The sequence below is a fragment of the Haemaphysalis longicornis genome, unplaced genomic scaffold (assembly GCF_048455015.1).
Source record: "Haemaphysalis longicornis isolate Haplotype H1 unplaced genomic scaffold, Haemaphysalis longicornis Haplotype H1 scaffold_15, whole genome shotgun sequence".
Lineage (NCBI taxonomy): Eukaryota > Metazoa > Arthropoda > Arachnida > Ixodida > Ixodidae > Haemaphysalis > Haemaphysalis longicornis.
Window position 1 is genome coordinate 14,172,877 of NW_027526257.1, and position 16,445 is coordinate 14,189,321.

Genomic DNA, 16,445 nt, shown 5'->3' on the forward strand with positions numbered 1-16,445 from the left:
TACGGCAGTAGCGGTGACAAGTTGCAAGCGTTTTCGTTTGTTGCCGTGAGCGTAGGCTGCGCCCGATGTTGAGCGCAGGCCTACGTGCACGTCTGGCCCCACGCGGATTGTCCAAACGTGCGTGGCGTGTTTTTTGGCCGGATACGGCCGCTCGTACAGCCTTACACGTTATTAAGATGATTGCCAAATCTTACAATGTAGGGTATCTTTCCTTAATGATTCGCGCATTGCTTTAGCTTGCCGGGGTACGAACGGAGCAGCGGTGTGGCGTTTTTTTCCCCTGGCGTAAACAGGTATGATTAAAGCGTCATTGCAGAGACTCGCGAAGAATTAAACATTCGTGCACAATTATCCGAGACTGGGTAGCTTTAAGAAAATCGGTATGAACCTGCCTTCCTGCGAGGCGAGAGGTTGGTGCCTATGGCGTTCTGTTTATGCCAATGGGCACATTATCGCGCATACAAAAGTATGAACGAGTGCGAGTATTGTTGAGGTAATCAAATGTGGTGGCGTTTCGTTTCTTGACTGTAACTGGTTGGTCGTAATCATCAGTAGCATTTTTAAAACTTATAAGAGGGGTAAATAAGCATCGAAACAGTATGATTGCTTGATTTTGAACCACGCCGTTGAAGAAAACCGGAAGTGTGTGGCCCCGCGACATGACCACGTATATTTTATACATTTCCAAAAATACACATGCATGCAGCTTTTTCTTATGCCTGCTAAAAGCTTATGGTGCGTATGTTCTCATCACTGCACAAAGTGCCATCAGAGAAACTGACAATGCGTGGACTGAGGCCGCGTATTCTGTGTGCAGTATGGAATTTCTCAGAAGTGTCGTGAGTTGTTTTGGAATAGCTGAATGCGTTTCGTAGGAATGAACCAAGAGTTTATCTTCCCTTTATCTTCATGCAAAGTTTGTGTGATGGGCAGCTGTGTTTCATAGTGATGGCTGTAGTTTAATGATTGCATTCTGGTGCTTGTGCAGTTTAAGTTTCAACTATGGGGTTACATAGTGTATTGGCAGACATTCAGATTTCCAGTGTCTCTGTCATGATAGACTGTTTATTATACAGAGTGGAGGACATGTTTGAGCGTCTTCCCATGGAGCGTACTTTAATTTAGATTCAACACCGCTTCCCACTTTTAGATGTGTTTATTGTTACAGGAACTGTGACAAGAGTTGGAGAGCCTTCAAACAGTGACTGAAGGTGGTTCAGGTTGAAGAGCTGCAGTAATAATTGATAACATTTGTGTATTAGGTAGAAGTGGGGTATGTCACCCCTTCAGAATGCTATGTTCATACTTTTCAAGCGTGCACTGTTGCTTCTGGTTATACAGCTGCAAGAATAATAGAAAACAGCGATGCGGCATATCAAAATGGTCTAACTTCAGGCCCCCAGAGTGTCATGTCGCTGCTTTTTGAGCACACTGTTGGTTCCGGCTGTTTCAGACGCAGTAAAAATTGGAAAAACTTGCTCAGCAGGTCGCAATGGTTTTACGTCACTTCTTCAAGATGATATGTAACTCCTTTGCAAAGTTGAACTGTTGCTTCTGACTAGAAAGCTATGGTAAGAAGTGAAAGGTCTAATAAAATACGTTGAAATGTGTTTATTCCAGGCCTTCAAGCTGTGATGTTGCTGCTTTTTATGCGCAGATTGTAACTTCTAGCCATGAAGTTGCGGTGAGAGTTGAAGACACTTACATAGTACGTTAGAATAAATTCATGCCACACTTTCAGGCTATGCAGTCGCTGCTTCTCTCACGCAGACATTGTAGTTTCTGGCCATGAAGTTGTGGTGAGAGTTGAAGATGCTTATGTAGTATGTACATTAGAATGAATTCATGCCACACCTTCAGGCTGTGAAGTCACTGCTTTTCACGTACACACTGTTGCTTTTGGCTTTGAAGCTCCATTAGGCATTGAAAACACTGGTGCAGCAAATCAAAATGGATTCAACGTCAGGCTTTCAGGGTTCCACTTTGCTGCTGCTGGCTGGAAAGTGTGGGAAGAATAGAAAATGCTTGTGCAGCAGCCCATGACACCTTCACAAGAGGCAGTGAGAATTAAATGTTTCTTCTCCGTGTTCCAGTTCGGTGCTCTGATTGGTTGCAGAAGTGGACAAAATGGAAATGCTTGCATGGAGATGTCGGCACATTTCAAATAAGTCACTTAGATCTCGTGTTCATGCTCATATTATTGGGCCTGTTGAGTGTAGTTGTCTAAATAGGTGCAGTAAGAAATGAATGCACTTGTATAGCCCTTCGTTCAAGTTTCGTATGTGGCAGTCGGTGTTCGACGTCACTGTTTGGTGTACATAGGGGAAGATTATTGACTTCGGGAAGGTTATCAGAAATGAAAATGCTTCCACAAAAGCTTGACAAGGCTGTGAAGGAACTACATGTTGAACCGAATATTTTCTTTGTGTATGCTATTTAAAAAGTTTCCCATCCAGTCGTCGCCCGCGTCGACGCATTATGCAAACATCCCCCTCGCGAGGGGCACGATCAAATGCAGAGCATTTCCGCGGGGTGCGCGCCTGCAAGTCGTATGGATTACGTATTGGTTGTTGTCGTTGTTGTAATTGTTGTCTTCCAGCGTAGATATTGTCGATGGAGTCGATGGTGAAACGTGCCGTGAACCCCCTGCCGCGGCTATGACGCAACGTGGAGCGGCTATGACGCAACACAATCCAACACAATCCACTTTAATCCAATCCAAGCCAATCCAATCCAATGCCCCTCGCGAGAGAGTGTTATAGCGCCGAAATCGCGCCACCACACGAACGCGTGATGTTGACGTTACGATCACGCCACAGATGTTAGCGACCGGAGAGCGCACGAACGACATATGTGGTTTAAGCGCGAACCGACCGCGGCGAGAGAGCGCGATGCGAGCTCCCCCACCTGTTCTTGCGCGCGAAGCGAACGCGGCGAGAGAGGGTGTTGCGAGCGCAGAGAAGGCGAGGAGGACGCGGGGGAGAGGGCGCACCTGTGGCCGACTGTTGAATGAGTCAAGGATATAAGGCGCGTTCGTAACCTTCTACTCTGTGTCGGCTTTGTGGCGCAGTGGTTTGAGCGACGTGCACCTTGCGTTCCGCCCGCAGAGTCGTGGGATTGAAACCTGGCGCCGGTAAGTATTATTTCTTTATATAGTGTAGGGGGAGCGATGCGGACTACGGACGCCAACGCGGGTGACATCGTGAGTTACTGAAATGCTCTGCATTTAAAACCTCATCAGCAATTAAAATATCTTCACGGTAGGCTGCTGCATATCAGTGTAAAGCCAATGAAAGTTTAATGTTGCACAACTTGGAAAGTAGAACTTCGGAAGGATGAATTTGTAGGTCACTATTCATTTTTTCGATAAAAGCTCGCAGCAGTAATTTTTGAGGCGGCTGCTAGTGCTTTTTCACCGCCAGTCAGGGTTCTCTGCCTTATCATTCCACTGTAATCTGCGGGGTGGTGATATGACACTAAAAAACAGCGGCAGCTGTTTTATTACATCGCCGGGAAATGCCTCGGAAATCGTCGCCTGGATTGAAAGCATGACACCGTATACTGCCAATCAAACGAACTGACGTAGAGCGTCTTGCCACTCGCGTGTCTCGTGAAGTAGAAATGATTAGACTCGTAACGTTTCACATCCCGCAGTTCTATGCTCGCGCCATACGGTGTTGTCTCGTTGAAGCGGAATAAAATAACGCTTGTTTCTTCGCACCTACAGCTGATTTTGCAAGGAAGCTTATGCGGCATCGCAACCTCCGCCGTTGCGTGCGTCACCGCGGTAGGTGTTTGCAGGGCGTCACCACGTTCGAAACGGTCGCATAGAACCATACGTGGCCCGTTGATATCGCGGCCGATTTCTGAAAGACACCGATGAATTTTCGCCTCTGGTTTCCTATTCACCCTGGGCTTACACAGTCCGTGCACTGCATCCAGCCATTGCGGCGACGAACCGCCCCTTTCTTCCACCCTGCGTTTACGACGCTTGATTTAACGGTGATTATGACTGTGGAAAACATGTACCGACTACATTTCTTGACAATGAGTGCACACGCAAAGCGAAGAAATAGTCGCACTGCGACGAGCCCGACCAAATGTAACGACGACAATTGTGTTGATTATGTTTCTCCAAGATGATGATGATTAGTGGCTTTCCCTTTGAATCGGGGCGTCGGTTGTCAGCAACCGACTTCCCTGTTTTATTACGTTTACTTGCCCTACTCCCAGCTAACCTATAGATTTGCTTCCTCCCTCCCATCTCTCCCTCTTTTCTGTTTTAAACTCATCGCCCCCACCCCCATTTTTTCCCCCTCGCTGTTCTAAGTTCTCATCCGTATGATTACTCCGCCTGCGTACTCATCCCTTCCCTACTTTTCCTCCACCACCACTCCAGTCGCCTCTTCGTCACCTCTATGGCCTTGAAGTTGAGGTTCGCCCTCGCCCCAAATCCCAAAGCCTCACCAGCGTCGTTTCCCCCCTCACCCCGCGATGGCTGTATCTCTGTGCAGCTCCTGACAATATGGTCTATAGTTTCCCGATCTCTGCCGCAGCGCGCACATGTTTCATCCTGCTGCCTGTAGCTACCCGTGTATGCCCGGGTTCTCAGGCACCCTGCCCGTGCCTCGAAGAGCAAAGTACTGCCTCTCGTATTGTCATAGAATCCCTCCTTCTTAATTTCCCGTTTCTCGGCCCTATACGTCTCCAGGGTTTTTTTCGCTTCCATACTCTGTGCCCACTTCGTCGTCTCTGCTGCCTATACCTGCTTTTTAACTGTTGTTAAAACTGTTGTTTAACTGTTGCTGCCTTTACCTGCTTTTTAACCAAGCAGACTAAGATCCCTGAAAGAACTAAGGTAGCGCCAACTGCTCCCTCCTCCTCCGCTGCCCTCCTCTTTTTTCTCTCCCCTCACCCGCGGCGCCGCCGTCCCTTTAACTCCGCGGCGGGGCCGCCATATTTGTTGGTCACTTGAGAGCAGACGCCCTCGCTACGCTTCAGGGCGCTCGCTGCAGTTTGCTCTTGTTTTCGCGCCGAAATCGCTCTTTGGTAGCATTTATAGGATTTCTAGAGCCCCGTTAATTTCTAGAGGATAGGATTTCTAGAGCCCCGTCTAGAGTTAATTAATCATGCAATACGTTTTTTCACCGGGCGCGGTCGTTTACAGCCGTTATTAATGGAGGCGCCTGGACAGAATTGTTTTGTGCTGGGATATATTCTGGCAGATTTGTACAGTGCACTAACACAGGGATACACCCGAAAGAAATTCGAAAGAGGACCAATGTCACGATGATTATCAAGAGAAAACAATAAATCACAAAAATGAATTGGTGCCAGCAAATAGATATTTTATTGGAACAAACGTCCGTAATGACGTCGTGCAGGTGGCTTGTGCTGCTGACGTGGCTTCCCGTGAGAAAAAATGTTGGGAGTGGCATTTGGGTTTAGTTTTTTTAACGCCAAGCTTCTCCAATATCCGTTGCTCAAATTGATCCGTGAAGTAATCCTATTGAGAAGGGAAAAAAAATGTCGCCTCCGAGTTTGAGATGCGCCACAAACACTCCGCAAATATAGGCAATAATGCATTGCAGAAGGGAGTTAGTGACTGTTCTACCGTAGCATGGTCAAATTCGTGTTCGCGCATCTGCTCAGTGCCGCGTCCGCTCAACTCGCTACACTAAACCCGTTTAGCAAGCGCTTTGCTGGACAAAAATACGTCTGCTGAAAATAATATAGTCGCCCAGTGTGTTTTGGTTCAAATCGCAATGACTGTATACGCTGCGCCATTGACTACTAAGATGAAGTAAGCGCGCACACTGCAAATGTACGGCATCGCGTGTAATGCAAACGTAAGTCGTAATTAACGTTCCTCTGTGCATACACGGAAGAAAGGGCGTACAGCCGTTACGGTGCGAATATGCATTTGAAGTGCTCATTCAAACGTGCGCGAATTTAATAAAGCGATAACAGAAATTGCGCATCAAACGTACGTCAACGGCGCGGTCACTATATTAGCTGACCTTAAATTGTTTTACCTAGCCGCAATTTTTTTTTCTCGCAACAGCCTCAATTTGCGCCGCACCGACCAAGCCCATATTACGCAGCAAATCACTCCGATGTCATAACAACGGGATTATAATACCACCCGGGTAGCTAACACACAAAACATGACTTCACGCCAAAAAGAGCGTACACGCACTCGGAACGCACACGATACATGGTCAGACGCAAGCTGCCGTCGGCCAAAACAAGCATGAATTCAGGTGAACAATTCTCGCGTCACGAAAACCTTACGACAACTGACTGAACATGCTACGCCGCTGATATTGATGCTGGAAGTTAAGCGCGCACATGACAAATACACGGCCTCTTATCCAAACCAAAGCTTACGACGGGACGAACTCGGCGCTGCGCGCAATGCCTACTCAGAACAAAGCGTGGACGACGGTCGCGAAGGGAATACGCATTTCTTCGTAAGTGACTGCTCAAGCTCGCGCAGAATTTAACATAGAAAGAACAAGCATTCAGAAACTTACCTCGCAAAAGAGTGATGGTAGCGTCGGCCTGAAGTATGCCCGTTCAAATCTATGCAACCAAACTTTTCTCCTTTCTGCGTCGCGTTTCCCGGACGGAATAACGAAGTCTTGTGCCCTGCCTGACGATATTCGCGCTGCCTAAGGCACAACACATCGACACCGAGAAGCAACCTAAAACGACACCGGTGCGACATTTTTTCGAAACAAGCAGCTAATTCTTACTTTGCTATTAGCTGGCGCCTACGATATAGCCGGTACTGAAGCACGGTGGCGACGGTGGCTCGGAAGCCAGCAATGGCGTCGCAGCGGCGGCGTTGCGCAATGTCCCAGTCGGCGAGGCATCGGCGAGGCGACCCGGCGGCGGAGCAAAAAAAAGAAAACCACGTGACTTTTCCCTTGGCCAATGGCGCGCGGCGTTCGCCGGCGAAAAAGAAAATGGCAAAAAAACGAAGTAAGAGAGGAGCGCGGGCGAGGGCGAAAGGCGGCGAGATCTAAAGGTGGCGCTACCTTAGTAATTTTAGGGACCTTAAAGCAGACGACGGCTAAGCGACGTGCAGCGGTCGAAATTCGAACTATTCAGACCTAAAAATTGTGTGCGCTTTGTTTATGTGTTTATTTCTGTTGTCTAACAGTAAAACAATCACAGATAGCCTTGACTTAGGTATAAAATACACCGGGAATAGTTTATACCAAGAATAACCTTCGTTTCAGTGAGTAATTCTTTTTTTCTCCTGAGTCAGTTTTCAATGAGGACGACTTTTCCTTTTTCCTGTGAGAATCATTCATTCTTCGGGATGAAACATATAGAAACGACTTCATAGTCAGATGGTTATACTGTCAGCCGCTCATATTAGTAATCATGGGTATAAACAGCTGCAATATAACGAACTATTTTTTCTAACCGCGGAGAGTCAGGTAGCGGCCACACAACGCTTGTGGGTGGAGCTGCACTCTTACCCATAGCTCTTACCCTGTCATCGACTATAGTGCGTAATGTTTGCAAACTTTGCAGCACTGTGAAGAAGCGGACAGTAAGTTTTTCGTTAATGAGACTTAACTAATTAATTGTAATTAATTTTCTAACTCGTGAATTACTGTCCTAATCTCTCATGTGTCAATCAGGCATTTGTTGGTACCCACAAGGGGTATCTAACTGCGGTATTTTCAGCGACCAAATAATTGCGTACTCATTTATTCTGACTGTTAAAGAAAACCCGCGAAATATGAAAAATACCACGTGACGGCGCTTCGGCGCGCATTGTAAAGCAGCGTCCCCAAATATGCTGATTGAAAGCAACTGCTTCGCGTGTTACCCGCCCGAAGAGACAGCGTGTCACCTTGATAATGGCATGCATGGAAGGAGCAGCAACAGCAAGATTCGCGGGGCGCGTGTGCAGATAAGGCACGAACTCGGTCGCGATTTCTTTTTTCTTTCTTGTGTTTATTTCATTCTGGCTAACTCAGAGGCAGCCTGTTTGAGGGCGTTGCTTTACGACGCGCGCGGAGGCGCCGTCACGTGGTATTTTTCATATTTCGCGGGTTTTCTTTATCAGTCAGAATAAATGTGTACGCAATTATTTCGTCGCTGAAAATACCGCAGTTAGATGCCCCTCGTGGGTACCAACAAATGCCTCATTGGCACTTCAGTGATTAGGACAGTAATTCACGAACCCGCCGCGGTGGCTCAGCGGCTAAGGCGTTGCGCTGCTGAGCACGAGGTCGCGGGTTCGATTCCCGGCCGCGGCGGCCGCTTTTCTGATGGAAGCGAAAAGCAAAAACGTCCGTGTGTTAAAAGCAAAAAGCAAAAGCAGATGGAGGCGAAAAGTAAAAACGCACGATAAAGATCCCCATGTGGTCAAAAATAATCCGGAGCCCTCCACTATAGGCCTTATGCAAAATCTGCTGCCATCTCGCGGCCACCGCGAGCGCGACCGCCATGTTCAAGGGCTCAACTGGAAAGCGGAGCATCGAACTGCAGCTAGTTCCCGGCGATCTGTCGTTTCCTGTCGTCCAGGATGCCTACATACTGTTGTGTGCCATGTTGCACACAAAGTGGGAACAAGGATGCTCAAGGGGCAAAGGTAAGAATGCTAGAAGTCAAAGTATTAATGTTTATTGCGTGTCGCGCGCGCGTGTGTGCGTGTCGCGCGCGCAGCGAATCGTATCCGTGTAAAATTCGTTCATGTAACAACAACAAATTATGTCCGTGTGATATGAAAGGGGTTACCAAAGAACTGCCTGCTTGTCTCAATATGCCAGAATTACCTCGCGCTAACGCAGCGGCGATTGCGGACTATTGGCCTCGAGGACATACCGTGGCGCCACCTACGAGTGACGTCACTTGTTGGACGCCGGGTCGTGTTGTCTGCTACAACCCATTTCCTGTGCGTATGCGGAAGCGTGCTTTTTTGTTGTGGCCACCGTCTCCCCCCTCCTTGTGGATTTGATGCAAATTACCCAAAAAAGTTGTCTGCAGACTGAATAATGCGGGTAAGCAATCAGCGACTCGCTTATTCCCGGCGACACCGCCGCGTTTATTTGCTACCATCGCGACTCACAGCTCGTAGGCAGCCAGCTAACGCCAAGGACGATGCAACTGACGCCGAGAAAAGGGCGCTGTAAATTCATTATGAACTACTTGTGACGGGACATGTACGATACTTTGTGTGCAAGGAACACCTTGCAGAAACACAGAAACACCGCATACTGCTCGCATTGCCTGTAGTAAATGAATGACTATGCGAGAACGGTTATCGGATTGCTTCGCCGCTCGTGCTTAAAAGTGCTGTTATGGTCTGCAGTTTTGCTTAATAAGTGCCTATTTCCCCAACAATGTTTTTTTAGTTATTCTCGGATTTGATTAACGATCACTGCCGTAGCCTGTAATCTGCACGGCTGATTGTTTACTTTTCGCGACAACTTGTCCACAATGTATAAAGGGTATGAACGCGAGTTTTTAAAGCCTTCGAGCGGGTTTAGACAAGGCTATATTTTGTTTTCATTAGGACCTCGGCGTGGGAATTTATAATTGCAACGTGAGCTTTTGTCTGTTTACAGTGAGCCGGCCTTTCTCGAGCATCAATTTCGAAACTCACGACTGCTCACAGAAGGCGAGGCTGTGTACGAGGCGAAACACGTCGGCAATGATTTGGGGTAATGGGGAGTTTTCGAATAGGAGAACCGAGCGTTGGGGGCCCCAAAGAAGTTAGGGAACCCAAACGCAAAACGCGCGCGCGCGACGGGAGGGTCTTCTCCAACAGCTCCAACGGCTTGGGATGCACGTAATCGAATGTTGGGAACTTTAGGCTTAGCGTCGCGGCAGATATTTCATCGCCGCTATCGTTACAGTTGCGAATGACAGTTCCTAACACTACTTTTTACCGCACTGTCACCCCCCTTCTCGTATGATTAAGATGCCCGCCACGGCCTCGGCCGATACTTGCGCGCAAATATCGCCACCCTTCGGCCACTCACCACACCGCGCGTTCGGCCTGCGCCGCTGGGACCTACCTCCGCGGCCGGTCGGCGTAAATCGCGGCAGATAAATATTTGAGCATTGCTTTGAAAACCACCGCTGATGACACCACCTAACACAATTTTTAATCACACTAGCACCCACTTTCACCAATCTGGAACTTCTTTTCAACGACTTGTGTGATTTTAAAGAGCGGCGACAAGTTATTTGTTGCTGCCGCGATCTGCGTCGGTTTGAGCCGCACCGTCGGCCGTGCGGGCAGGCACGGCGGGTGCGTGTGCTTCTGCGAGCAGTAAACGCTTCACGACTTCCTGCTTTATACATTTCTTGCAAACAAGGGTAATCTAGAAACTTCACTCGGCGATCGTCGTAGTCCACATTGCTGATCGGGGAAACAAGCCGCTGCTTACACTTCGGTCGCATACGTCATACACCACCACGCTCATGTTGTTTGCGGATAATGTACCACATTTGATACGGTTAATAAGTCCCCGTGAGGTCAAACTGCGCTTGACGCACTGAGAATATTAACTTCAAATGACGGAAATTAACACGACAATACTTTTAGAACGCGCTTCCCAAGTGAAGTGTCACTCGCTACAAACCAACTACGCAGCAAGATAGGAACGGTGATCCTACAAGTGACGTCAAAACGATCGCAGCGCCGGCCTCTCCAGTGGTGGGCCTCGCGGCCAATAGGCACCGGACACTGCAGTTTGCGCGCTACTCCAGCGCTGCCTCTCGCCGCCGCTTAGCAACTCCGGGTCGGTGGATGTCGGGACCGGCCGTTCAGCGCACATAAAAACACACGCGCCGCGTGCGGTTCGACGTTGTGTGGCCGAAGTTTTTTAAGAAACATAGTTACTTTTGCAAGTTGCATGGTCCGAAAGGATCAAAAGGCTGCAGGAAAGAATTAGTGGCAGCGCCGCTAGTGCTGCGCGAAGGACAGCAACAATCGCGAAAGGCAGCCTGCCATCGTTCTGTACAGGTTTCTCGCTCGGGCAGCCGTGGGAGAATAAGCGTCGCAAGGATTGATTTTAGCAGTAAGAAAAGTCAAGGAAGTGAGAAAGCCATGACATTTTTTGTCAGTGGAAGGAGTCAACTTATGAGTACGATTACCGTTCGTGCGCAGCGCAGACAGGAAGGGCCGTAAAACTAAAACGTTTGCTTTCAGTGTTCATACACATAACGCGCTGCGATGAATCGCATGCCGTCGTAGTAGTTGCATAACACAAGGTATTACCGCTTCCGCAACTATTGTTTTATCAGCAGTAACCTTTTTTTAGCGACATTCACGGCACCGAATGGATACCAAAAGGCGGCACAAGAATATGCATTCACAGCACTTCGCCGGTGATGCCAAAAGCATTGTCAAGACGGTCAATACGCATCCCGCTTACTGCCCTACTTTGTTCCCCGAAGTGTACATAGTTCGGCCACGCATTACAAGCGAGAGCGTGGAAAGCTATCAAAGGCAAGGTTGCATTAACTCGCGCTGACTTCTTTAATGCGTTTTGCGTACTCTGAAAGTTGAGGTTATTATTGTTTAAGCAGAGGATGGGGAGGAGAATTCTTTAATGCGTTTTGCGTACTCTGAAAGTTGAGGTTATTATTGTTTAAGCAGAGGATGAGGAGGAGGAGGAAATACTTTTTTTGAGAATTCAGAACGGCCTGAAAAAACTGTATCACAATTAGCCGCTAAGACGACTCTAACATTACTCACAAGATAGAAGCCGAAACTAAGCGGAATCTTCGTAAAGACAACCGCCGCTCCGCAGCAGATTTCGAACTGTGTGGAACTGCGTTTACTTTGTCAACAGCTAATAACGCTTGGAATGCGTTGTTAATTACTGACAACACCAACCGACCTGAAGAAGGGCAACCGGAAAAGTAACTGTAGTGTGGTTGCGCGAACAGAGGAAACAATAACACCAACACGCTTCTGTCGTGGAGCGCCGTTGTATACGCTGGCTAATAACCTAAATTGGCGCTGTAAATAACCTTCCCTTGCTGAGAATGGGACTTCGCAACGATGTCTGTCCCGTCAATTTCTTTCACGGCGCACACGCGCGCGGGAACGTCCAATCTCTGTAACTTCTCGAGCACGCGAGGCCGAGAGTAGTAGTTCAGCCCCGTAGTTGTCTGGAAATCGCACAGAAGCACTTGAGACACGGGGAAACTATTTGCCAGAACAGTTTTCAAGGTCGAGACACCTTTCAAAAACAATTTCAGAATCGCAAAAACAAACCGAGAGGTGCCGAATATATGAACGCGCGGCCGTCGTCTGCCTCTCACCGACCCGAAGTTAGCTCAAGCTTCCGCGGTGCGGCGCTGGGTGTACTTATTCGTCGCGCCCTCTGAGCAGTGACCGGTGCCTATACTACTTCGGTGATCGGCGCGAACGCGACCTCGCGGTAACGCAGCGGCGATTGCGGACTACTACTTCGGTGATCGGCGCGAACGCGATCGAAGCTATAAAAAGAATTACAGCGAATGCTGAATGGAACGGCCAGCGCTCGTGCGTGTAATACTGATAAATTAGCGTTCGTGCTTGCTGGTCCGGTGTTTGAAATTATTTGATACCTCGTAAGGCAGGAGTGTCAACTGGCTTGAACATAGAGGGTGCAACCGTTGTATTTACATGCTTTGCGAGTTCAAGGCGAACGTCGCTGCTACAGTTCATGTCCGGACGTACTTTATGTACTGTTTGAAAGATTCCGTTTTTTACATTCTCACAACGAAGAGAAGTTTGCACGCGATGTAAGCATTCTGCGTTCACACCAAATGCAGGGCAAAATGAGTTCGAGTGGTCGCGTGAACGAACTCCGTGCCGAACACGAACCATCGCTTGATCCGCGATTTTCCTTGCCATGAATGACGATTATCTGGCCAAAAGCACACGCAAAAAAAAAAAGAAAAAACGCTGCGCAAAAAAAGATGCCCTTCTAACGAAAAAAGATACATGGAAAAAGACGCAGTTTAGGTACATTTATTGTATGCCTTAGTTCTGCAATTAGCGCAATAAATGATTATTGAGCATTTTCAGTGCATAATTGAGGAGGTAGAACGAAGGGGAGGAGGGGGTAGCTGTTTCGTAGACATTGTTCTCTGGGGTGTACCACCGTTGTACCCTCTCATTTTATTAAGTATTTCTTTGCTACCTTCCTTAGGTGAACCTATCGTATCGTACTTGCGATTACAAGCTAGCACACACTTTCAGTACGGAAAACAAGCTAAAGAGGTTGTTTTTTTCCCTCCATGGCAATCATAACATCATCTAATTTTTGCAGGTGTCATTCCACTGCATTCCTGATGGTGAAGAAGCTCGCAAGGCATGGCTGATTTCCATGAAAAGGGACCCCCCATTCAATGTCAGGACTGCCAGAGTTTGTTTGCAGCACTTTACTCAAGATGATTTCTTGAAGAACATAGCAAGTGGTCGAAGAATACTGCGTGAAGGAGCTGTACCTTCGGTCTTCACATTCAGGAAGCCAAAAAAGACTAGGAAGCCCCCAAAACCCCGGACCATCCCAGTAGATCCGAAGAGGAGTCGCACTGCTGTTTCCGAGGTGGAGACACGACCACCACCACAGACCTTGGATGCTGAAGAAGACACTTCAATGAGCCTGTCACTAGCTGCTAGTGCTGAAAGCAGATCCCCTGCCGAGTCAGAGAAAGATACTGAAATTCTCCGCCTTCGCCTAGAACTGCAACAAGTGCATGAAAGAAATACCAGGCTGGAGCCTAGGCAAGGGTTTCTTTGCTACAAAAAAGGTGCGCGTACCTGGAAAATGCGTGAGCAGAATTCTCCGTCGAAAATTACAAAGACAGCGACGAAGATTTCCAGTTTTACACTGGGTTGCCTTGCTATGGCAAATTCAAAAAACTGCTTCAGTATCTGAAGCCGCACGATGTGAGCACAGATGACGGAAGCAGTTCTAGAAGAGAGGCCGGTCGCCCCACTGTTTTGAGTGCGGAAACCCAGCTTTTTCTGGTTCTGGTATGCCTGAGACTTGGGCTGTTTCAAAAGGATCTTGGGCATCGGTTCAATGTTCATCAGAGCACCGTGAGCAGGATCTTTAATGAATGGGTCAACCTAATGTTCCACCGTTTGGGGGACCTTCCAATGTGGCCTTCACGGCATGTAGTGGACAAACACATGCCCAAGGAGTTCATGGAAAAACACTCCCACAGAAGAGTCATCATCGGTGCGACTGAAATCAAGTGCGAGGTACCAAGCTCCTTTGTCTTGCAATCAGAGACGTATTCGAATTACAAGTCAGCCAACACCTTCAAAGGCCTTGTTGGCGTGTCACCAGATGGAACCCTTACATTCGTGTCTGGACTTTTCACGGGCTGCGTCTCAGACAGGGAGCTGGTGAAATGCAGCGGGCTTCTCTCTCGGCCTTTCGACAAGGGGGATGTCGTAATGGCGGACAAAGGTTTCACCATTAAGGATCTTTTGGAGCCGATTGGCGTGCACCTCGACATGCCACCCTTCCTGAGGAATGGACAGCTTTCTGAAGACGACGTTGCAACGACGGGAGAGATTGCATCCCTGCGAATGCATGTAGAAAGGCGGATTCAGAGAATCAAAAGCTTCCACATTTTTGACCGTCGGATTCCCATCACCATCGCACCCCTCGCAAACCAGATATGGACGGTTTGTGCACTTTTGACGAACTACCAGACACCACTGATTAAGCCGTCGTAGTGTGCTTGCAACGTCCTGAAGCATCCTTCCCTTTTTCGACCACGGCGCCGACAGAAACGAACTGACCCCACTGGTGCAAGAGCAACCAGGAGGAGGGGTGGTGTCACATCCAGGCAGGAACACCGGCTTAGAGTCGTTCTGTGAAACAGCAGAAACAATTTAGTTTTTCAGCAGAAAAGCTGTTTGTTTCTTTTATTCGCTCAGTTCGACATTTTTGCTTACAAAGTGGTGTAATCCTTTGAAAAATAAGCAAGCAATGATGACAACAATGTTAATGTGATGACAACAATGTGTTCTCATTATTTGCTTCAACAGTTTCGTTATTGCACCAGAGAAGATTCTGTCAAGGTCTATCCTATCTAGTCCTAAATCCTAGTTTTTAGCAGCTTTGTTTACTTCTAAGGACTGCAGGACTTATGCAGGCATCCTTGAAAACCAACTTGCACAGTACCGTCATGACGTGCTGGCCTGAAATCTGGTTTGCTATCTTGAACGTTTGCATATTTTGTGCTTAAATGAAGCATTCGTTACTGCATAACTCTGATTGGATAAACATGTACTTGGTCCATTCAATGCAGACTTGCTAGTGCCATCACAGCTGGGGTCAGGAAAATTACAAGGACGGTTAAAAAAAACTGAACGCAAGCTAGTCGCCTGGACTACTGTAACAATATGATTACAAATTGTTTACAGGTATTTAGTGCCCCTTTAATCAAGCAGCACCAAATGCTACCTTCAACGGAATGCAAACGTGTATAGGTTGGGTAAGCTTATACACACTTGCATTACTATTCATTTGACCACACATTCATGAAAAAACAACGAATCTGTGATGAGCTGAAGAATGAACCTGTTATCGTCAACACACACACACGCAACTATACCGACAGTGAAGAAAGATACGGGACAGCATGAGTGAAATAAAAGCTGTCAAGTTTGGCCTTCATGGCATCCCAGGTGTTTTGACAAAACGTCACTTTGCACACAATAATCCATGCTTCTGCGTACACTACAAAATGTGTCCACAGCAGCCCTGCACAAAACATTTGCCCCATAACTTGAGCATAGTACTCGCTGGACACTTTAAGATGTGGGGTGCTGTTCAAACTTCCACACAGAAGTCTTTGGAGGACAGCGCGTCCTGCAGTGTTGAAGCTTTCTTGGTCCAGGGGCACTTAACCTCAACTAGGCCGAAGGGAGGGTTCTCTTGGGGGTCATATACTACCCGGTCAGGAGCCGCGCCTAGCCATGGACAGCTGGGCCTCACCATGAGCCCACATGTGTGCACAGTGACAGGACGACCGAGATGCTCCATGAGAGCCATGTAGCGTTGAACCGCCTTCGGCTCACTCGTGGTTCCATACCTGCATACATTTAGAACACACATTCACACTAGTTGTTTGAACCAGTGACAAAATATACATCCGACTTTTTTTTTCGTCGTCTTGTAACATAAACTTTAGGGCTTTCGTCTTGCAATATAAAAATTCCAAGTGCCTAACCAGTTCTCAGTGTAACACCAAACCCAGTTTCTTGCCACACTAAGTGTACATAATCTGCTACAAATACATTGTAAATGAAAAAGATAACACAGCCCACTTTTGCAGCATGTTATCGCACAGAGAGAACCTTTCACTTCATCAAGCAAGTTGTTATGCCGCATCGTTTAGTTGGTTTACATGCTTTTTAATATGCTGCTGCAAAACTAAATTAATGGGCG

At 47.7% G+C, this 16,445-nt stretch overlaps 1 protein-coding gene across 1 annotated transcript; it reads left to right on the forward strand.

The window, feature by feature from the left end:
- The first annotated feature begins 13,345 nt into the window (after positions 1-13,345).
- Positions 13,346-14,725, forward strand: LOC144165865 (uncharacterized). The gene is made up of 2 exons (XM_077695624.1): positions 13,346-13,397; positions 13,815-14,725. The coding sequence occupies exons 1-2, from the start codon at positions 13,346-13,348 to the stop codon at positions 14,723-14,725; spliced, it is 963 nt and encodes a 320-aa protein (XP_077551750.1).
- The last annotated feature ends 1,720 nt before the right edge of the window (positions 14,726-16,445 follow it).

Bases quoted from the DNA above. Each gene is read 5' to 3' on its own strand.
- LOC144165865 (XM_077695624.1), top strand. From the start codon at position 13,346: ATGGCTGATTTCCATGAAAAGGGACCCCCCATTCAATGTCAGGACTGC. The intron at 13,398-13,814 runs GTTTGTTTGCAG...ATGCGTGAGCAG, and splicing joins TCAATGTCAGGACTGCCAGA to AATTCTCCGTCGAAAATTAC.